Source organism: Mercenaria mercenaria, chromosome 8, assembly GCF_021730395.1.
Source record: "Mercenaria mercenaria strain notata chromosome 8, MADL_Memer_1, whole genome shotgun sequence".
NCBI lineage: Eukaryota > Metazoa > Mollusca > Bivalvia > Venerida > Veneridae > Mercenaria > Mercenaria mercenaria.
The window spans coordinates 20,209,399-20,233,369 of record NC_069368.1 but is presented as its reverse complement, the minus strand read 5'-3'; the positions used below and the strand labels follow the sequence as shown (position 1 = coordinate 20,233,369).

The window sequence follows — 23,971 nt, the reverse complement described above, 5'->3', positions numbered from 1 at the left end:
TCAAGATTTTTGTTTTTCTTTTGTGAAGTACGCATATCTAGGTAGTCCGAGTGTTGAAATTGAAACTTTCATCCAAATGTTCAAGATACTGCATATAATCGACAATGAAAGTGAAAGTAGAAGTGTCAAAAACGAAAGAAGTTGTTTACATTTTGCAGTTGGCTATTAGTATTGTCATTCTTTAGTGGGAGTACCTAGATTGGAATATTCCATACACGAAAGTAGGCCTAATAAATTTTGAGAAAAAAACTACTTTTAATGAAAGAATTTGAAGTTTTCTGCATTAATGACTTGGACACTCCTTTTTCTGATGTACCAAACAAAGAAAATGTTTTCAAATCATATATTCACTGCATAAAGCTTCTTCTACTTCTCCTGAAGGGACTCTTAATTCTCCTAATGATCACAGAATTTTCATGTCATTTATCAAATGTTTGTTTTTGGAATATTTATGCAAGGAAGAATATGTAGAATACGGAGCAATAGCCATCTCAAATACTCACATTTCCCTTTATGATACTGCAAAAGCACAACTGTTTTTATAGTTTCCGTATCCATCAGGCAAAACTACAATGGAATCATGCTGTTACAAACAGTGATTTAATTGGCCGAACTAGACATAGCTCACTATAATGTACAAGTGCAAAGACGTTAGCTCACTATGTGATGAAGCAAAAAGCTTATAACATGACTGGAAATCGGACTGTGATTGGAAAAAACGTTCGCTTACTGTTATATTGCGTTAACTCCAGGACTTAGCTCACTATGTGATGAAGCAAAAAGCTTATAACATGACTGGAAATCGGACTGTGATTGGAAAAAAACGTTCGCTTACTGTTATATTGCGTTAACTCCAGGACTTAGCTCACTATGTGATGAAGCAAAAAGCTTATAACATGACTGGAAATCGGACTGTGATTGGAAAAAACGTTCGCTTACTGTTATATTGCGTTAACTCCAGGACTTAGCTCACTATAATAGGTAAACATGTTTTCGATATGTGTAGATAGCGCAAGATGTGACTGAAAACACTTTTTAATGGGACTTCCAATCTTAAAATAAACGGTACCAGGAGATAGCTCTCTCTGAGACGAATCCAATGGTATATATATCTTAATATTTTCAAAAATGGCACTTAGGTCACAATAAGACGCAAGCGACGAAATTTTGCCTTTCCTAGTAGCCGAGCGGTTAAGGTCGCTGACTTTGAATAACTTGCCCCTCACCAATATGGGTTCGAGCCTCACTCGGGACGTTGAATATTCCATGTGAGGAAGCCATCCAGCTGCCTACGGAAGGTCGGTGGTTCTACTCAGACTCCTGTCCGTGATGAAATAATGCAAGGCACATGGGGTCTTCCACCATCAAAGCTTGAAAGTCGCCATATGACCTATAACTGGTCGGTGTGACGATGAACCCAAAGAAAAAAAGCACCATATCGTGGCTACGCCACACGAAATAATTATATTGCTACTGGTATTCTGTGAAAGATATTTTGATCTTACACTGAAACAAAAATATACTTTGTATGATTTAATAATCATTACTTTATTCAAAAAGTGCTTCTTTTTCAAGGATTAATATTTTCAGAAATCTTCATGTACATATTTTGCATTCCTTTATCAAAACTATGCTTACTTTTTAAAAGACAAATTATCTACTTTCCGTATATAAAAGATATGTGTACTTCTTTGTAACATTACTATTTGATCTCAGTCTACAATCAAACGGAAGTTCGCATTTCATGTTGTACTTGTATTTTGTGTTTTTGTTTTATTTCATTAAAGTAACCACAATTTAGTAGTCTAAGATGTTACATCGAGTCATATAATAACAATAAGACGAGAAAGTAAATTTGGATAAGGTCAACTGTTAGACCTACATCAGTAAAACGGCTTATTAAGCGTATGAATATGATTAGTTTTAAGTTATCTAAAATAAGTTGGTCCAAGGGACAGCAATACTGTTTAACATAAAACTCAAAATGCAATATGTTGCGTCCCATGAAAAGAATGATATATTTTTGTGTATTAAAGCCAGTGTTTGTTATGATGTATATTGAGGCAATTGAAATTGCAACTTACAAACTATTTACGAAAGATTTGTGATGTCTTTATTATGGTTGACATAATTACTTAACGATCAATAAGTTAAAATTGGGAAACATAAAAAAATCATGCACTTGACGATTTAAAACCACGGCTTTTCAAACTCCCCATGGTAATGTACTCATATTGTAAAGAGACACACAATTCCAGACAAGAAAAATTTAAAATATACAGCATGTCTCGATGTCTGTCGAAAATATCTTGTCAGGGCAAACTTTATGTTATTATTATGTTAAATACATACGTATTAACGTATTAAATACAAACTAGAAAGTGTCTGTAGGAAACAGGGTGTGCCCCCACTGGTACATTTGTCACAAATAAGGGGCAAAGTTAAAATGTTTGTAGTGTTAAGGGGGTATAGCCTCAACAAACATTTCATATAAAGGGTTCATTATTCTAGGCTCTATACTTTTTGAGCTATGAGCATCACAAACAAAAAAAATCCACTGTTCTTGCTATGTCAAGGGTTGTAACTCTGTAATAAGCGCTAAGATTCTCAAATGCCAAGTGTGTAAGGTCACATCATGATAAAGACTCATGCAAGGTTTCATTTATTTACATTAAACTCTTTTTGAGCTAGGCACATCATTAGGTGCAAATGTGCATTTTTGACTATTACAGGGGCCATAACTTTAAAAAAGGTGTGAAGCCAGACGAAAAATAGAAGGTGCGCAAGTTTATATCATGATAAAGATATACGCAAGTTTTCACCAATTTATGTCAAATACTTTTCCAGCTAGGCACGTCACAACGTGAAAATGTGCATTTGTGACTATTTCAGAGGCCAAAACTCTAAAAATAGGGGCGGAGGCAGACAAAAAGTAGAAGATGCGCAAGTTCAATTCTGGAAATAGGGGGCGGTGCCAGTCTAAAAATTGGAGGTGCGCAAGTTTATATCATGATAAAGACTCATGAAATGTTTCATTAATTTATATCAAATCCTTTTTGAGCTAGGCGCGTCACAAATTTCGAACGGACGGAAGGACGGGCGGACGGACGCACAAACAAAACCAAATCTGTATGCTCCAGTCACTAATTGGGGAAACAAAAAACTGTTTGGGCACGTTCCGTTTGAAAATCATCGCAAACATCATTGCAAACGATACATATAATATGTATGTACATCCACACGTGACCCTAGCAATGTTATGGTCCAACCGATGTTCAGATGTTCTATTTTGTGAATTTCAAAGCAATATCAATGTAAAATACTACAAAATGTGAATAGATAATATTACAAGTGTCACATGGCAGAAAAAAAATAATCTAAAATCATAATCATAAAATTTTGTTTTCTTATTTCTTAAATGTCATATATACATTTTGTATGTTTTTCAGAATAAATGAACAGTTTCATTTTTTTCACGTCAACTTTGATTAAGTAGTGTCTCTTCCTCGTGGCAAAACAGTTATATGTGTAATTTATGAACCACGGCATCCTTTTATAATGTATGTAAATGAAATGACGATCGGCTTACATAATGATAGAAACATGTCACATTTTTCATAAAATGGTGTGGACACTTTATTACTTAAGCAATTACAGTCACGGTCATGCCACAAGGTAAGACACATGATCTATATACCAAGGAAACAGAAAAAGCGAAAACTCCACAGGTCGCTAATTCCGACATAATTGAAAATTTTGCAGGCTCTATTTGATCGAGCTTGTTCATGGACGGTGTAGGCAGGTTACATTACTAGACAGAATGTTCGAACTTCAAACTAATTCCAACATGAAGTTTTCTTGCTGATTTATTATCTTTAATTAAGTATACAATATAGGAAAAAAATCCTCAAAAGAAATCCAAGCCAAACTCTGAAAATTGGGTGATATTAAAGGGCCCTGTCTTTAGACTTTTATTTCACAAATTAAAGTATTGCAAATTACTTATAATAAAATCAAACACAATATTAGCATCATTTCTTTATTCACATGCATGCATTGCATAATAACGCAGTTCAAGAAGCATAAATCATTGTCGTCACTGTTAATGAATTTCAAGCAAATATGGTATCATTACCATATTATTACCCCACCCATCTGCAGTAACATTCTGAATACATTTTTAAAGAATCCCCTATGAATGTTTTTTTCTTGTTTCTGACTTTGGGATACACAGGTTTGGTGTTTAAACCTTTTAACTCCAATGCCGACAAGTCTGTTTTAGAACTCATATGCATGTATAAATTTGGTTAGAAATTCTGTTCTGAATTTTGACACCTATGTTCTGAATTTGACACCCAACGCTTTATGAGAGAGATGGTAAAATTCTAAAGGTAGGCTACCAGAAAGTGCTAGAGATCTTCAAATATATTTTTACTTATATTCAAAGAACACATTTATACTGTAGTTTAACAGAATAAGAACAATACAACATATTGTCCACAGTAACGGTCACAATAAGTATAAGATGTTCACGTTACTTCAGAATTCCAGATGCAATATCTCAAAAGTGTGTTTTGATATTTTTGAGGAATTTTTTTCCCTGTTTCGTTTCCTTACATACTACTTATTCCACACCAAAAAGTTTATGTTTGAATTAGTTTAACCCCAAAAGTTAAATGACCAGTCCAGTAGTGGTAATGCAAGTTACTGTCCATACCCTATAGCCCCGTAGCCCTGAATTAAAAGCAATTATATACAGAAGAGTGTAATATAGCAATTAGATTTCACTATCTCCTTTTTTATATAACAATTCACTTGAAACTAACACTACATATACTTGTTCTATAACTTTCTTTGATCAGTGCAATTATAAGTCACCATGCTCTCTACCTTTCTTCTTTGTTGAAAAACGAAATAATAATTGTCCATCTTCATATTCCACATTGAACAACTTCTCCTGTTCTCTAACATACTTGATAGCAGCTGTTTCCTCTCCTCCTCTGTTTTTATTCCAATAGTTTATTTTAGAGTTAGATTCCTCCCCATCTCGTGTTATACACACTTTCCATGTGTCAACCTTTACAGGTCGTGGCATTTCAGGAAGACTGTCAACAAACTTTCGCCATGTTGTCAAACTCATTTTGGCTCCAGTAAGACGAATGATCTCCATACTCTTCAGTTCAGAGGGACATTCGAATATATTGTCAGTAAATATAAAAGCCCTTAGAAAAAGTTCACGGAGCTGTTGTAATTCTTTTAACAATTTGATCAGTTTTTTTGTTAAACTGTCTGGAGAAAATATACCTGGCCGATCAAACAACAAAACAAGTTTTGTTAAATTGTGAGATGTACTAAGAATATCAAATACTTTCTCACAACCTTTGTTCGTTGATGATGTACATATCAATGTTTCTAGGTTAGAAGAGTCAGTACATGTCCCAACGACAGATTTATCATACTTCAGGTACTGAAGTTTTTTGTGCTTGGATAAATCTACTTCATGATGTTTCTTGCATTCACAATTTACACCGATCGATATCTGTTCAAGATTACAGCTACCTGATAGGAAAGTGCACAGTGAGTTAAAGTCCGTATGTGGCACAGTAAAAGTCTCTATCTCGAATGCAACAAGATGCCTCATATTAGGAAGTAAACCTATTATTGTTTCATATATTGGATGTTTACAATTTACAGACAGAGATTTCAATGATGAAGCGTTGACCTTAATTGCTTCACATATTTTATCTCCAACATCTTTCTTACGTCTGTCGTGTGAAAAGTAAATGTAAATTGCTTCAAGTCGCCGAAATGTTGACAAACAGTCAATATCAAAATCCTGTTTAATTCTCAACGAAGTTACGTAGTCAGGTAAAATGTACTCCCTAACTACACGTGTAGGGAAATGACCAAAACATGCGTTTCTGTCCACGACAATGTCTCCTAAATAAAACTGAGACAGTTTTTGAGTTTGACACGCTTCGCCTTCCTGTACAGAATTCAAAATACATTGCTGGATATTTGATATAAGCTTTTCGCGCCTTACATTATCATCTATTGTTTTTTTGTACTCTAGAACGCGTTCGTCCATTTTAACAATCTCATAGATTTTCTTTGAAATGGATAAAGCGATTCGAGGCTCTAGACCGCAAAGCATAATAAATACATTTGCTTGTTCTAGTATCTTATCCAAAGATGCACACTTATTGAAAATCTCATTAACAAAGTCCATTTCGTAAACATCTTCACTTGTAGAACTCGGGCAGAAACAATCTCTTAAAAATGCACAGCGATTTGATATATTTGCGTTTTCCTCATCGACCGAGGATCCGATATGATCTCCGGACTTAATAGCAATATAGACTGCTGCCAAAAACTCCTGAACCGACTTGTGAATAAAGGAAAATATCGAGCCTTGACTTGTGCTTGCAGAAAAACTTGGGCATGTCTCTTCAGATAAGATTCCTAGTTTTAAACAGCAGGTTTTGATTTCAGTTTCTATTTCTAGATGTTCAAATATAGAATTGTCAAATGTCAAAGACGTTTCTTTTGGATTATTGAACAATGTTTCATACGCTAGCTTGGATACGCGGTGAATGATATATTTATACGATTTACACTCTTCACTCTTCGAAAAACAAAGAGGGAGTTCAACATCACTCAGATCATTTGACTTCTTCCGCATGCCCTCAAATAACGAATCATCAGGATACTTCTTTACATTCCACTTAAATAAGAGGTCCAACATTCCAGTGTAAACAGAACACCTGGATGATTCTGGAAGTTTGTCGTCAAACCACAGACATATCAGTTGTTGGAGCATAATTGGTATATGTACAATATCTGCTATTTGATTATTGTTAATTATTTTATTTTTACAGTCTCTTGAATCTTTGTTTTTCTTAAACGTTTCGTTCAAAACGGCAACTGTTTTTTTAATCATGGTCTCAACAGAAGATGTATCAAAACCTTTAAGATCTAACCGTTGTTCTACGTCTGCGTCAGTAAGTCCTAACGTTTCCACTTTCCACGGTCGTGACGTAGTAATGATGACGTAATCCTTGTATAGGTCACGTTCAGGAAGGCCTTCGGTCTGGAACTGATTAGATGTCTTAGCAGGTGGAGACCATTCATCTAAGCCATCAAGTACAATAAGACTTTTCACTGATTTGTCTTGCAAAAGCTGTTTTAAAAGATCCTTTTTCTCATACTGCCTTTCAAGCATTTGAAAAATTCCAACGTCATCTTTACTGTGGCGCAAAGAAATGTAAAACAGAAAGTCAAATTTCTTCATTTCCTCGATTCCAGCAAATGTGTCTTCATCTTCCGTTTTCTGGTCGTCAGAATGTGCCAAACACCAGTCGTTTACCAAACCTTTACAGAAACTGCTTTTTCCGGAGCCTGCATCTCCCAGGACGTATATTGATTTAAAGTGTCCGGCTTTTGTGAAGATATCAGACATGGATTGAATTTCAGTCTCCTCTCGTTGTCCGTCTTCATCTTGTTTCTCATAGGTCATTCTTGGTCTAATATACACCCGTCCGATGTTACAATGTTTTTGATCTGGTTGCATTGGTATTGCAGATACTTTTAAGAAAGTACCTCTATATAGTTCTATCAGATTTTTCTGAAAATCTAGAAAAATAGGACAACTTTCAGATATAGAAAACAGTAGTAATTATACTGTTTAAACATGTCTTGGTTATCCTCCGGACTAATGTTGAGATATTTTATCAATCTACATGGATTATGAATATACAATGAATAAGTATGATTCTTTGCTTTACCGTAATTGTTTAATTAAATTGAATTTAAACGTTTTAAGTATTTAGTCATGTAAAGATGACCTATTAATCTTTATTATGTATCTGTAATAAAGTATAAGAAATTGACAACGTCCCTGTATTAGAACAGGAAGCGAAAAACTTGAGACGCACAGTTTTTAAACAATCGTCATGGAAAATATTCATCTCGTCCGTAGATCAAGGTACTAATTTTCAATTCATATTCACGTGCACTACCACCTGATTAGTTGACGGACCAGTTCTGGTGACCCTAAATAGCTTATGTGAATTTCATATCTCAAACCGGTAACAAGTTTGGTAGAACACATTGAACTAGAACTGCGTCCATAGGACACGGACGCCCCCATATACTGCGTATTTTCATATCTAGGTTCTTCACCTATGCATTTTCAACCCATTCCTACGAAAAGTTTAAGCAGTTGAACATACACAATTTCTTCACTATACACTATATAGTAAAATTAACAAAGAGTCAAAGCAGTGGTAAAAATGGTCACAGCCCATCCATTATTGTCATATTCAGATAAGGTTGTGCATCTGAGCAACTTTGAATCGATCCACCAAAAAGTGTAAGAGGAGATGAACATACCACTAGAGAGTTTGAGATTTCAAACTTCGCCTTCCCCTTCAACGTCTCTCATATATATTTCGGGTAAAACGTCACCGATATGCGTGTATTTTATTTATATCACACGTTGCTACTAAAGTTTTCCATGTAATATCACGTAAGCCTAAGACTTCTCTTTATTACTATGCGAAATAAAAAGCTTAGTTTCAGGATTTCTGCTTTTTAAGTGATTTGATTATCCATATATATAATTAGACTAAATTTGATGCGGAACACTATCAATAGGTATAAGAATAATAAAGTTTTGTATGGCTAATGATTTTAACTAAATACATTGAATTGAACCTGGAAGTATGAAGTTATCAACTGATTTTGAGAAACTTTGAGATTTTGTTCAAACTTTAACTTCTACGGCATATTTGTGTCCCCAGGCGGTATCGATTATACCAGATGGGCCTGTTTGTCGTATGAAGTGAAGTTTTGAACGTCCGAAGATGTGATATCACGAAAGTCGAAACTTCATTCTTTTTACATCTACTCTGTCCACATACTCGACATCAAAGACTGAAATCTGGATGGAGGCACGTGGCATGAGAGTCATTTTACTTGAAAAATAAATAATTACGCGCGAATATCATTTGGTGGAACGTTTTATTTTCACATCCAAATAAAATCAATCTGTTTCTGTCGGACACTTAATACAACAATTGCGTTTTAATTATAAACATAAAATGGTACTAGTAAGGCGGAAAATTCTTCTGAAGTATCAGACAATTTCAGATCTATGATATCATGATGAGAGACGTTTCCTGTTAGCCGTATGGGATAACTCCATTCTTTAAATGCACGGAACCAGAGCCTGTCATATGGACATTGTGGGTTAATTCCCCCTTCGATTCTTACATTTTACAAAGAAAGTCGGTCTTGAAACTTGGTGTGACCCTACCCCCCGTCCCCCACTGCCCCCGCCCTAAAATTGGGGACCCCCTCTTTAATGTTGGTGTCCCTCTAACCAAAATTCCTGGATCCGCAGATGTTTTACTTACCCAGTGGAAAATAATTTTAGGTATGTAATAATCATTTTTATTTCCTCTCATGTATGATTTACAATCGTGCATTGTATACTGACTATACTGACATAATTTTATATGAAACCTAAATGTTTGGAGCAACACTAACGAGTTTTTACATTGTTCACATTGTTTTATCGTTTATGGTTTTTTTTTTTTTTTTTTTTTTTTTTTTTTTTTGGTAATCGCTCTAATATCCATGCTATGATTTTTTTTATTTAATTTTCATTTTTTTATTTTTAAAACCTCTTGTAAAATTCCTGCCCTTTCGGACAATTGGTATCAAAATGCACGAAAAAATAAACGATCATAATTACGGATAAATAGAATGGGCGGATTAAAAGAAGTAAGGTTCATCCTAATGTTTGAATTTTAATCGAACTTCAACTTCATACGTTAACTTCGCAAGAGACGTTGAAGGGGAAGGCGAAGGTTGAAATCTCAAACTCTCTACTGTCTTCACTATCGCCTATATTGTGAAATTAAGAAAGGGTCATAATTCTCTAAACAGGAAAAAGTCCATTATTTATGGTCATCTTCACATCAAGGTCCTTTATCTGTGAAACTTTCAAACATATCCTTTCAATAGTGTTTGGGGAGTTTGAAACACAAGATTTTTCTCTATATTTTATTTAATAGCAAAACCATTAAATGACCATAGCTGCAGAAGTTACTTCATTTTAGGTCATCTGCACATCAAGCTTGTTCATCTGTTCGCAAGATTTTTCTCTATATTCTATACAGCAAAACAGTCAAAGGGCCATAACTGCGGTAAAAATAGTCAGAGCAAAAGGTCCTTCCTTTATGGTCATCTGCACATCAAGCTTGTAAAAGTCTGGAGCAAATCAGGCTAATAATGTGGGAGAATTTGGACACACAAAATTTAGGGACTTCTCTTTCGGTTTGGACCATGCATAATATTACCACAAGAAGAGACAGGTGCTAGTCAATTTTGATGTTTGATAGTGAATTGAAAAGGGTATTTTTAATTTGAAGAAATTATACGCAGCTAATGTTCAAGTACACAAACACTTATAGCATCTATATAGAGGTATTCTTGCATAAAAACTACTTTTTTCACTGGATCCGCCCATGTATTAACGGGAGAAAAATCGTGTGCAAACAAGGCAATTCACATGCTCTTAATACCTGGGTTTTATTTTTGAAAATGCTTTCCCAGGGACGTATATGTATTTCTGCGCAGATTGACATCTGGTATCTGCGTCTTGTTTCTTTCATAAAAATCTCTTCTTGTTGCATAAAAGATGCAATCTAAACCATAGAATATTTTACTGTATCAGTTACCAACGCTAAATGCGCTGCCCCAAACAATGTTCGTACACGCTTCTTCCCTTGTTTACTTCCCTTTTAGAACTCATCGTCGTTTCAGTTTTTAAAGACAACCGTGAATATTTAGGAATCGAGTGTAACTTGTGCGATTGTTTGTTTTTGGGAATCATATTTATGATTTTGGTAAGTATCAGTCGGTATGTTTTTATCAAATTTCTGGAAGAATTTATATAAACAGCTTGAAAGCTTGACACTACGTACGTACGTACTCATCCGTACTCCAAATGTGTCCGTACTAAATATAACTCGAATGTAAAGTTATTATTCTTGAAATTGTGCTCATTGGTAATTTCATGTTTGTAATAACGAGAGATGAAAAAAATCGTGTAAAAATCTTCAGTCTGTGCTTTTAGTAATATTGTTGATTTCTGGGCCCCGGTTATGGATATTTAAAACATATTTACCGTTTCCAAGAACAACAGAATGGTAATTTAAAAAATGTACCGGAATCGTAAAGTCATCACATATGAAAACAATACATTTAGTTGTCGTGTAAAGTTTTTTATGCAAGAATAGCGGCAATACACATTTGTCTTATGTATTAACGTTTGCGGAAGCCCTTGGGATATGTTTGTGACCTCGTCACAAACAATCCCGCGGGCTTCTGCAGACGTTAATAAACAAAACAAACGTGTATTATCTCTACATTATTCATAACATGCTGGGCCGGATGTAAGAACACTGCTACAAATGATGAACTATCACGAAGACTGGTGCCAGAGTTATAGGTCATAGCATATATGATTATCATGAAGGTGAAACTATAGGATTAGAAGAGAATTTTTGGAAGGCTGGTGCCAGAGTAAAATAGATCCTGTCACATATGATGTGGATGACGTTGGGGAACAATTGTTTTAAGTTTAACTTTAACTGGTGAAAAAAGAGTTATAGTGAAAGTGTCATTCTAAGCTAAAAGGGTATAATTTATGAAGACGTTTTGTCAAAGTTACGAACCTTTTGATATATCACGTTGATTATGATGTGGAACAAATATTTTAGGTGGAATCAATTCATTCAGTAATAACATGATAAGATGAAAGAGCACCCGAAAACAAATAACTCACCAAACATTTACCATATTCAGTCCATGAATACGAAATACATGTACTTGGCAACACTGAATGTCATTTCTTATATGCTATTACCTGATTTGGACTTCTCGTAATCAGACTGTTCCTGCTGAGTAGAATGATTTGTTTTAAGTTCTTTTATCTCCTGAAAAAGGAAGATAGATCTATATGTTTCACCGATTTCTATTTACTCAACAAATGTGTTTGTGGTATTGTCATATAAATAAGCAATTACAGTCTTTTTATTATAGAGCCATTATATTGTTTTCAGTTACTTTGTGTCCTCGAATGTAGGTAAGTGTATAGGAGAAGTCGGGAAACAAAATCAAGGGGAAAATATGAGTGATCGTCGATTGGTCAACGCACTTCCAAATTTAAGCCTTATCATGCTAGACACGATTAATTTTGCCTTTGCGACCAATGTAAATCATGATCAGCATGCACATCCGTGCTGTCTGATCAGAATCTGCACTGTTCGCCATTCAGTCAGTACCTGTTTGGTTAGCACCCCTTTTAACAGTTAATGGTACTGTCGAAATTGAAAAATGGTCAAGTTCATAATAGAAATTTAGCAGGATAAGGGTTAATAGACATTCATCAGGCAGTTTGTAGCAGAATACATAATCAGTTTGATTTATTGTGATTATTTTCGACCCTTTATATGTCGAAGTAAACTATTCCAAAAAATATATAAAAGTTTATGCCACACTGCTTCTGGCCAAGTTTGGTAAACACTAATAGTAACTAAGGGGTTCATAGGATGATTTCACGTAATAAAATAATGATTAATCGTTTACACTAAAATGTTCCAGGTAAACGGGGGAACCCAGCGACAATGTTGAGTCTTAGAAAAAATAGTGAGATACTTCAAGTTAATGTATATAAAATATATAAGCTCAATGAATTATAGTTCTGGACAACTGAAAAATCAAGTTTGAAATTTCCAAATAAAACATTCAAACGTCCATTTAACTCCAGGGTCAAGAACTTATCAACACATAAAATTAATGTAAATATACCAACGGGTTCTATGGTAGAAAGCTGTTTTGTTGAAATACCTTATCCTGAGGAAACAAGCAAGAGGGCCATAAAGGCCCTGTATCGCTCACCTGAACTATTGACCTAAAGATCATCAAGATTAACATTCTGACCAAGTTTCATTAAGATATGGTCATAAATGTGACCTCTTAAGTGTTAACTAGCTATTCCTTTGATTTGACCCCGTGACCTAGTTTTTGACCCGACATGACCCAGATTTGAACTTGACCTAACGATCATCAAGTTTAACATTCTGATTAAGTTTCATGAAGATACATTATAAATGTGGCCTCTAGAGTGTAAACAAGCTTTTCCTTTGATTTGACCTAGTGACCTAGTTTTTCACCCGACCTGACCCAGATTTAAACTTGACCTAAAGACCATCAAGATTAACATTCTGACCCAGTTTCATAAAGATATGGTCATAAATGTAGCCTCTAAAGTGTTAACTAGCTGTTCCTTTGATTTGACCCGGTGACCTAATTTTTGATCCGACATGACCCAGATTCGAACTTGTCTTGAAGATCATCAATTTTAACATTCTGACTAAGTTTCATGAAGATACAGCCATAAATGTGGCCTGTAGACTGTCAACAAGCTTTTCCTTTGATTTGACCTAGTGACCGTGTTTTTGACCCCACCTGACCCAGATATAAAAGTGACCTATAGATCATCACGATTATTATTTTGACCAAGTGTCATTAAGATATAGTCATAAATGTGGCCTCTACTTTGTAAACTAGCTTTTCCTTTGATTTAACCGGGTGACCTAGTTTTTGACCCTACATAACCCAGATTCAAACTGCACCTTAAGATCATCAATATTAACATTCTGACCAAGTTTCATGAAGATACAATCATAAAAGTGGCCTCTACAGTGTTAACAAGCTTTTCCTTTGATTTGACCTGTTGACCTACTTTTTGATGACCCAGATGACCCATTATCAAACTCGTTTAAGATTTTATTGAGGGTAACATTCTGACCAAGTTTCATTAAGATTGGGACAAAATTGTGACCTCTAGAGTGTTAACAAGCTTTTCCTTTGATTTGACCTGGTGACCTAGTTTTTGACCCTAGATGACCAAATATCAAACTCGTCCAAGATTTTATTGAGGGTAACATTCTGACTAAGTTTCATTAAGATTGGGCCAAAAATGTGACCTCTAGAGTGTTAACAGTCAAATTGTTGACGACGGACGGACGGACGACGGACGACGGGTGATCACAAAAGCTCATCTTTGAGCACTTCGTGCTCAGGTGAGCTAAAAAGTGAAATAAGAAAGATCATCAAAGTTTAATAGTGGTATTTAAATATGAATAGCAACACATATCAGGAAAATATATACCTTCAAATTTTATTAACCAAACATTATTGAGTTCGATAAACTATTTACCTCCGTTAAATGAGATATTAGTGATTCCATTCCGGAAAGTATATTTTTTAGACCTTCAATATCCCCCTGAGTTGCTAGACCTTCAATATCCTCCTGAGTTGCTAGACCTTCCATTTGTTTTCTAATACTCTCAGTTTCTTCTCTCATATCTAGGCAAACTTCCTCCATATACTCCGTGGTTATTATAAATTTTTCATTCTTTAGCTGATAATATATAAACGGAATTCCGAAGGGTTAGTAGAATAGATTCGGCCAGGAGCAATAATTAGCAAACATTTCCTGAGAAACCATTCTATGTCATCTATTTGTATTAGTTAAAATGTAAATGTAAACTACATTTGTCTGTACAGTAACATACAATGGACAAAACTGATAAAAACAAAACAATACATTTTCTGAAACTATCATAAGGTTAATTTAATATCATTTATCATTTACTTCTTTTAATTACAAAAATACCTTTTAAAAGTAAAATGACGTACGAAATATTTTAGTTTATAATCAAATTAAAATGTGTTCATAAGGAATAGATTCTCTCGCTATGTAATGCAATGGACATTTCGTGTTAAAGTGAATATTAATGTCATTTTTAAAAATATGCATTCATGCTATACTGTAGAAAGCCTCTAAGTGTGAACTTGACCTTTGTTCTGAAGGTCTTGTCTTATTACCGGGTAAAATTTTGCAATTTTTTTTTTTGTGAATATTAATCAGTGCCTACAGAAGCTTTGAACTGTATAAGAACATCACCTTAACACAAACTTTGACATAAAATTTAAATTAGGGATATCAGTTTTACATATGACACCATCGTCTTGTTATCATGAATATTTGTGCCAAGTTATTTGAAAATACTTCATACAAACAAAATTTAAAAGCAAGAAAAGGAAAATTTGACATACAATTTGAACTGTGTGACCTTCACATTTTACCAAGTGGCCTGGATGCTTCAAAAGACATATCGTTTTGTTATGATATTAATATTTGCGCTAATTAGATTGAATATTCATCCATGTATAAACCAGCATTAGACCGAAAAAGACAAATTATGTAAATTCTTTTATCTATGGATGTGACCTTAATGTCTAAGATAGTGGTCTTGGCATGTTGGCTTGTTATGGTAAATGTTTGTAGAAAGGTATTTGAATTTCCATCCATGCATACAACTGCTAAGATCGGACAAGAATAATTGCCGCAAATCTTTAACCGTTTCAGTGTGGCATAGACCTTTCAGCCAGGGCTCTGAGTTTTGCGCGCAAGAACTAATCTAGTTATGGTGAAGGAGTATACTAAGTTAATAATCATTCATGTATAAACAGTTATTGACTGACAAATTAGCTGGAATTTTGACCTTTGACTGTGACCTTGACTCACGATCTATAGAGTATTGGTTTTATGAGTCAGACTACTTGCTTCATTACGGTGGTCATTTGTGCCAATTATTTTTTTAAACATGACATTGCACAGTAATTTTCTCAGACAAACATTACTTTCCGAACATACTCACGCAACCATACGGACAGACGGGTACACACGGAGTGGGGTAACACTATATGCCCCCATAACAAATGGCGAGGTTAAGCTAAATGTCAAGGTTTCATTAAGTTTCGGATCGTTATAAGAAACGAATACAGTTTATTGATGCGATAGAGTTGTGGGAGAAAAAAAAGTGCACATGTTCAAAAAGACTCAAAATGTATTGCACTACCTCTTGAAGTTTCTTGACAGCGTCTTTGGCATCCTGTCGGCTCCTTAGTTCCTCACCATCTTGCAGCGCAGCTATCATATCGTCTATGTAAGCATCTGCATCTGTCTGCTCTAATTCCATGGTGCTTGAGTGGAATATCTCGTTTCTGTGTTGTCGCACCTGTTTAACAATAGATTTTATTTGCAAAGCAAGTCTAATATTGTCTAACGATGTAATACTCTAGTGTGATTAATTTATGTTTAAACGGAGCTTGCTATTTTGCTTGGCTGCATCCTATGCTTCAAGGTAATCTTTTCACAGATTTTATTAACTTTAACAACAGCAGTCTTTACGCGCCATGTGCCGGCTGTAAAAGTACTTCGACTCAGTGTTGTTATACTTTTTGGTCCTGTGGGTTTATGGAGTGCATTCATCTTTACTATAATAGTGGGAGTTAAGGGTGTTGCAACTTCCATTACCTCTCAGAAACAGACTCAGTCTAACCGAGTCTACGATTATGTTGCTTGGTTGCTTTCTATAACTCCAATGGATCCTTTCACATATATTATTTACAGTGTTGTATTTGACTAATTGATCAATAGTCCGAACTATACTTGAACGCGGACGAATCTTAAGTGATCGAAAAATGTTCATTTTACCGTTCAAAACATTAAAAATATAAGTCACTTTATTAACACATTAATCAGTTTTTCAAACACACATTGTGACCTGATAGCATTGTGCATGAAGCTGTGTATTTTGTTTCGCGGTCAGAATTAGTAAAGTGTCATCAAACCAATGAAACGTCATTAAGCACTTTTGATGTTAATTTTACCGTTCAAATCATTGATATAAGCCCACTATATATATTACATGTAAAACATACAGTAGTTTTCTAACACACACACTATGACGTCATAGTATTGTGTGCAAAGCTGTACGGGAATACATCTCTTACAGTAAATGCAAAAGCATAAGATATTTATGCTTTAATCAGCGAATAACAGTAACATTTTTAATTGCGTATTCATTTTTAATACTTACCTTTAAAGGGGCCTCCGTGGCCGAGTGGTTAAGGTCGCTGACTTCAAATCACTTGCCCCTCATCGATGCGGGTTCGAGCCTTACTTGGGGCATTGAATTCTTCATATGACGAAGCCATCCAGCTGACTTACGGAATGTCGGTGGTTCTACCCAGGTGCCCGCTCGTGATGAAATAATGCACGGAAGGGCACCTCGGGTCTTCCTCCACAATCAAAGCTGGAAAGTAGCCATATGACTTTTAATTGTGTCAGTTCGACGTTAAGGACACGTCACGGCTGAGATAGTTTAGCATTATCGCAATACACAATCGGTATTAAAATTGTGTTTCCAATACATGTGCTCATTAGATAAATCCTCTATATCTATGTGAAAATAAGGGGTGTGTTTTGTATGATTGCAACACTGTGAGTTGCTCTAATTAGTGACAAATGACTGAAACAATAGGAATTCGTACGTGACTTGGATAGACCATGGAGGTATAGTGCGTATTTTCTGACCTGGCGAAGATATTTTTAGTACAGGCTTTACCATTAAAATCAATAGGTAACTTGGTGCTTATCGGATTTATCCGACGTAATAAAACGAAATCTAATGATATAACCGATTACCCTAAACTCAATGATAGAATGGCCCATTTATGACCTTTCTATAAATATCTCCGCCAGGTCAGAAAATATGCACTATAATATAGAGATGGAGTGCGGACGAAAGCACTTCAAAGGTACACTGTGTGGCACCGCGGCTTTGTTATCCTCTGGTAAGTTCATGTCAATCTTTAGCAATTAGGTGTTAATCACATCATGTTTCTTCATACGGAATTTATCGAGTGAGACCCGATAAACAGCCGGAATAGTCCGATACTGGGTTCGGGATGTTCCGATATTTTCCGTTTAGTACCTACCTGACACTTCAAATACACATTCTGACGTCGTTCTGTAAATGCTGTCCCCTTTGCAATTAATCTTGACGAAATACACGCATTTTACATGTCATCCACGTTTGATTTACATTGAAAAAGACTTATTTTATTTTGTTTTATTATATTATATTATGTTACTTATTACGAAAATTAAGGTTTTGAAGGGATTTTCTTTTCCAATGAATTAATTAAAAAAACAGGGACGTAGAGTGATTCTGACAATTACTTGCCATATTGTCCATGTGAACAGCCAAACGATCGGGAAATGTTTAATATTGCGAACATGTAAAATGCGAATTTGAATTGTGGCACTATTCATGTGACAATTTGACGGCCGAAACTATACCGGAGGGTCCCTGGATATGTCCAGAATGTAAAGACAAAAGGTATGAATACGAAATTTCACTTTATTATAAATGAGGTTAAAAAAGCATGTGCATCTTTACAGGCACTGACCTCCAGATCGTGCCACAAAAATAGAGAGAAAAATGTTCCAATTTAACAGTGAGATTTCACACCAGCTTCAAATCTGCGAAATAAATTAATCAAATAAATAAATAGATAGATAGATAAATATACAAAGAAGGGGTTTGGTAACTGAATGCTTTAAGTAGTGGTACATTTATTCTACCGATGAATCCCCTGCAGTGCGCATTGTTTGTATTAATTAGTTTCAAACTATGACACGTGCGCATATGTCACCCAAAACTTCCGTTTTGTTGAAATTTTGATGCATCTGCTGATTTATGATAAAACCGCGGTGCCGCACAGTGTGTTCAAAGGATTATGTTAATTACATGTGAAATAGTGATAATTAGGTGTCTGCGGTGATATCTCTCGTAGGATTCTGAAAGGAGCTCAGCAAGGAACTACATGTGGTATAATAAATAATTAGCACCAATTACCTCGTCCGCACTCCATCTCTATATTACCTCCATGGATAGACAAAACGACAGTGAGGTAACAATATACAATGTATTCTTATATTGTTTTTATTCACGAGTTGTAAGCTACAAAATAGAATACCCATTTTTAATAAATCAAACTGGAAGTTAGAAATAACAGAAAAAAAATTAATTAAGTCATGAGTCATCATATACCTGTCAAAATTTGTCATTAGTTTTCATGAGCTGTCAAAATAATTTTTATTTCTCTATTCTGCAAGTGCATTGTTTTTGTAAGTATCTTGGTCGGATATAGTAACTTACTTTACATTCCACATTAATATTTGTGCTTGAAATAGCTTTTTTGAGCTCATCGAAGTCACGTACGAATTTCTATTGTTTTAGTTTATTGTCTCTTATAAAGGTACCAAACGTCAATATTAAGATACAAGAATGGTTCCTTTCTGGTAGACAAAGGAAACTATTTTATTGAATCATAACATAATGGTTTCTGGAAAGAAATGAATATTCTTTGGTTTTTTGTTATTCACCGGAAATGCAAAACGTGACATCATCTTAAACTCAATAAACAATAAAACTTACCTTTAAAAAGATGTTAGTTCCAGAGATGTGATTATGAAAATATTTGTTATTTATAATCAAATGCAGTAATCCCGTGCAGTCAATGTCGGCTGCTGATGACTTCTGCTCATATCCTGGGGCGTTGATGAAACATTTTGCTATACTCCACGGATCTCCAGTCCACTGCTGAGTTTGGGTGTTTTTCCAATAAGGAGCTGGTGGCTTGGACGTGTGGTTTGTTATAATGTGGTCGTAGATGGCGCCACAAACGTTGTTCGGACAGCATGTTTTACCAGTTGGATGGCAGCAGTTACAGTTAGACTGACCTAATGGACAATGTTTGTTTTTTATTTTTACATGGTCCGGTTTGAGGGTTTTCAGAGCGCATTTACCACATGTCACTGCAGATATACTGTTTTTCTCTTTAATGTTATCCAAGATGTCTTTATGTTGTTGTTTTGCAATGTCGTCACAAAAAGGCGCTAGTCCTTCTTTTAAATACCTCAAGCCAAGTCCGGCCTTCACCCATTGTCTGTATGTTTCCTTCTTTAAATGAAGCTTGTGTGCCATTGCGATAATGGATGAGAACCTGAACAAAAAATAAAGAGTCATGATTCTTATTAAAATCAAAAGGATTATAGCGCCGAACTTTTCTTTACCAAGTATGCTATATATAAACATTTAACATACGAATATATGCATTAACATATACTTGGTAGTTGAGAAAATTCGTATATCGTGTCGAGCAGGTGAAAGTTCAACTAAATGTGCACGTCTTTAGACGTTAGCGGTAAAACTTCGTCCCGTACTTGAACTTGGTGTTGTTATCATATCTGGGCCATGGAGATCATGGAGTCAAGTCAATATACGTTCATGACAGACTTCCGCTAAGGTAGTATATAACACTTTATGAAATTTTACCTGCAAAACTCTCAAATGTTTATATATTTCCAATTATATTTAGAAGGTATGTAACCTGTGTGTGCGTGCGTGCGTCCGTGCGGCCGTGCGTGCGTGCGTCCGTGTGCGTGTGTGTGTGTGTGTGTGTATGTGTGTTCGGGTTTAACGTCTTTTTCAACAATTTTTCAGTCATATAAACGACGGTGTCTACTTGTAGCAGTGAGCACAATGATAGTGCTGCCTCACTGGAATATCACGCTGTAGACACGTGGCATGATACCCCTCAAAAGCGCTTGAGCCTAGGATCATGAAAGTTGATAGGGAGGTTGGCCAAAACCAGCAGATAAGATGACTTCTATTGATTTTGAGATCAGTTGGTCAAAGGTCAAGGTTACAGTAACCCGGAACAGTTAAATGGTTTCCGGATGATAACTCAAAAACGCTTGGGCCTAGGATCATGAAAGTTGTTATGGAGGTTGGTCATGACCAGCAGATGACCTCTTTTGATTTTGAAATCAAGTTGGTCAAATGTTAAGGTCACAGTGACCCGGAACTGTTAAACGGATTCCGGATGTTAACTCAAAAACGCTTAGCAAATGACATCTACTGATTTTGAGATCAGCAGGTCAAAGGTCAATGTCACAGTGACCCGGAACAGTTAAACGGTTTCCGGACGATAACTCAAGAAATCTTGAGCCTAGGATCATGAAACTTGATAGGGGGGGGGGGGGGGGGGGGGGGGGGTAAGACCAGTAGATGACCCCTATTTATTTTGAGATCAGTAGATCAAAGATCAAGGTCACAGTGACCCGAAACAGGTAAAAGGTTTCCAGATAACTCAAGAACGCTTGGACCTAGGATCATGAAAGTTGACAGGGAGGATGGATATTATCAGCAGATGACCCCTATTGATTTTGAGGCCAGTAGAATAAAGGGCAAGGTCACATTGACCCGGAACAGTTAAACCATTTGCTGACGATAACTTGAGACCGCTTGGGCCTAGGATCACGAAATTTAATAGGGAGGTTGATCATGATCAGTATATGACCCTTATTGGTTTTGAGGTCAGTAGATCAAAGGTCAAGGTCACATTGACCCAGAGCAGTAGAACTTTCGTGTACAGTTACCAAATAACTTTTGTTCCTTGTCCAATTACTAAATGCATCTAGAGGGTATTTCGTGTTCTACGAGCTCTTGTTATATTAAAATCAATCAAAGAGTTTAAAAAAGAGACGAGCAATCAAACTGAAAAATGGAACTCGATATTCAAACAAGCCCCAGTTGGACTTCTTTATTGAGATTATAAAACCACATGGAGACAGAAAGTAAATAAATGTTAATTTCCTTTTAAACTATTTATTTACTATATGTCAGGGTAAGATTAAATGTTACTTAGCTTAACTCTAGTCTAAATATCTTGAAGTAATTAAATCTTACATTTTCTTTCTAAAATTAACGTAGCAATAATATATTAGGTTGCCTTCCTGTGCGAAATTTTACAGGGGACAGTAAATTTGAGAATTCCACAAATTCAAAATTTGAAAAATCCACAAATTTGTGGAATTTTCAAATATACTTTCCACTGTTTCCGTTTAATTGAGCCATTTAGAATTTGAAAATTTCACAAATATGCGTTGCTACCTGTAAATCGTAAAAAATACACTTTTAAGAAATGTGGGGGAAGTGTAGAGCGAATGTGTTACATTATATTTATCACTTCATCATATATTTTCAGCCTGCCGATTCCGTTGTTCTTATGATAAAAAAGAATAAGTGCCAGGTTTTAGAACACTAAATTTTGAAGCAACACACATTCCGCGACTTGTCCCGTATTATCTGCAAATGACTGACCTAAATTGTGTATATTTTTAAAGTATGTGACCAGAAATAATGGTGGTAATAAAAGTGTCATATAACCGTTTACTTTTTTGCAAAATTGAGCTAAATCTATATGGATGGATGACTGTTTCCATTTCGCCCGACTTCTGTTACCTCTGATAAGATTTTAGACACTACCGACTACACGGAGCCTAGCATTCATCTGTTTTACATAATAATGCTCATCCGCAGGAATCAAGTTTTATAAACATCATGAATAACCAGATGAATATAAATAACTTTGAAATACATTAATCTATCTTATTTAAATAAAAAAAAACATACCCGGGCAACAATACAAAACTGAACTGCTACCACTGTAGAAATGAATGCTCCTGTCTTGACTCAATACAATAACGTTATATGATCCTTTCAGTGTGTACGTACAACACTCCTTGTTAATACTACATCGTTTATGTATTTAAAAAAGACGTATTTGGTGATAAAGACACATAATTATACGGTTAAATGAAAATATCGAAACGATAGAAAAACTATTCATTGAGCAGTTACACTTACAAAATGTATGGTAATATGACCATTTAAAAAATGTCCTATAACGAATGTATAAATTTTAAAAAAATATGTTAAATTAACATATGAAACTCTTTATTGAATCAATATTCTATTTTTGACGACTTTCAATAAGGGTCAAATGCCTATGTTGTAAAGCAGATGATTGTTTTGATTTTCATCATTTTTTATAAAATCTGACTGTTACCGCGATTGTCAAACAGATTTGATTCTTGTTTATGAAAAAAAAAAAAAATATGTGATATTAAGACACGTAAATTGTATCTTTTTAACCTTTACCCTGCTAAATTCTAAAATGAACTGGTCCATCATTCAATTTGGGCAGAAATTTAATATTCAATTATTCACTGAAAATTTACTGACTGAATAGCGAAAAGTGCAGACTATGATCAGACTGCACGATCGCAAAGGCGGAATCGCTTGCCGTCAACAGGCTAAAGGTTAATATGTGTTAGATTTTCACTCGAGGGTAGGCCTACTTTTTAAAGTTTTTGCAAAGGCAGAATTCCTTGCCGCTAGAAGGCTAAAGGTTGAAGTAAATCAATATTTTTATAACCCGAGATCATCAAGTACTTTCAATATTTGAAGACATTAAACGGTCAGGCATGTAATTTTATTTAAATCATAATTGATAAATAAGCAGGTATTTACCGTAAATTTCGTCTTTGTCTATCGTCCTGGGCTCTTTTCTGCCATATTCACTTTAGAAACTTCCTGATTTAAATTTGAATGCGCATGTGCGAGTGAGCATGGCCTGTTTCATTTCACTGCACATTCATGTTTGCGATTTGCTATTGCGCGACGACGAATGTCTGTACTGACGTATCTAACGGGTGTCATTACTACCTTGCCTCCCCACACATGGACTCAGATTTTGGCTAAAATGCATCTTTCTTTAAAATTAAAGTTTGGACACATGCGAATTAAACAGACACCGAATCCAACTTTGGTATATTCTAGGGACTTTCTCAAACCATTTAATGATATAAAATTCAAATAAAATCATATATAAACTTCATTGACATAAGCTACACATTTCGTTAGATTGAGTACCATATTTATAAGTTTTTGTTTCTCTAATAGTACCTCTACACAGATTCAAAAGTGTAATCGACGAGCAAAGTTAAATGAGCATTCAACACTTCATTTATATATCTTTTTTTCTCATAAAACGTGGTCTGTATTGCATCGTTCCTCCATGTTCGGAATAATATGCTAATAGTATAAAACGGCTTTACATATATTAACTC

At 35.2% G+C, this 23,971-nt stretch overlaps 1 protein-coding gene across 2 annotated transcripts; it reads right to left on the bottom strand.

Annotated features, from left to right (window-relative positions):
* Positions 1-3,392: 3,392 nt before the first annotated feature.
* Positions 3,393-23,525, bottom strand: LOC123522912 (uncharacterized). Of its 2 annotated transcripts, none has more exons than XM_053549498.1 (6): positions 23,373-23,525; positions 19,431-19,998; positions 16,002-16,160; positions 14,294-14,497; positions 11,936-12,005; positions 3,393-7,632 (listed from the first exon to the last, which is right to left on the bottom strand). In XM_053549498.1, the coding sequence occupies exons 2-6, from the start codon at positions 19,977-19,979 to the stop codon at positions 4,868-4,870; spliced, it is 3,747 nt and encodes a 1,248-aa protein (XP_053405473.1). In that variant the 5' UTR covers positions 19,980-19,998; positions 23,373-23,525; the 3' UTR covers positions 3,393-4,867. The 2 variants fall into 2 exon arrangements, with proteins under 2 accessions (XP_053405473.1, XP_053405474.1); XM_053549499.1 differs by lacking the exon at positions 23,373-23,525 and adding an exon at positions 18,849-18,953 and having other exon boundaries at positions 19,431-19,570.
* Positions 23,526-23,971: the final 446 nt, after the last annotated feature.

What these genes read in the sequence shown, in the direction of transcription:
- LOC123522912 (XM_053549498.1), bottom strand. Translation starts at nt 19,979, where the DNA reads ATGGCACACAAGCTTCATTTAAAGAAGGAAACATACAGACAATGGGTG. An exon ending in GAACTAACATCTTTTTAAAG is followed by an intron (nt 16,161 to 19,430) that starts GTAAGTTTTATT and finishes ATTGTTAAACAG; the next exon opens with GTGCGACAACACAGAAACGA. An exon ending in CTGTCAAGAAACTTCAAGAG is followed by an intron (nt 14,498 to 16,001) that starts GTAGTGCAATAC and finishes ATATATTATCAG; the next exon opens with CTAAAGAATGAAAAATTTAT.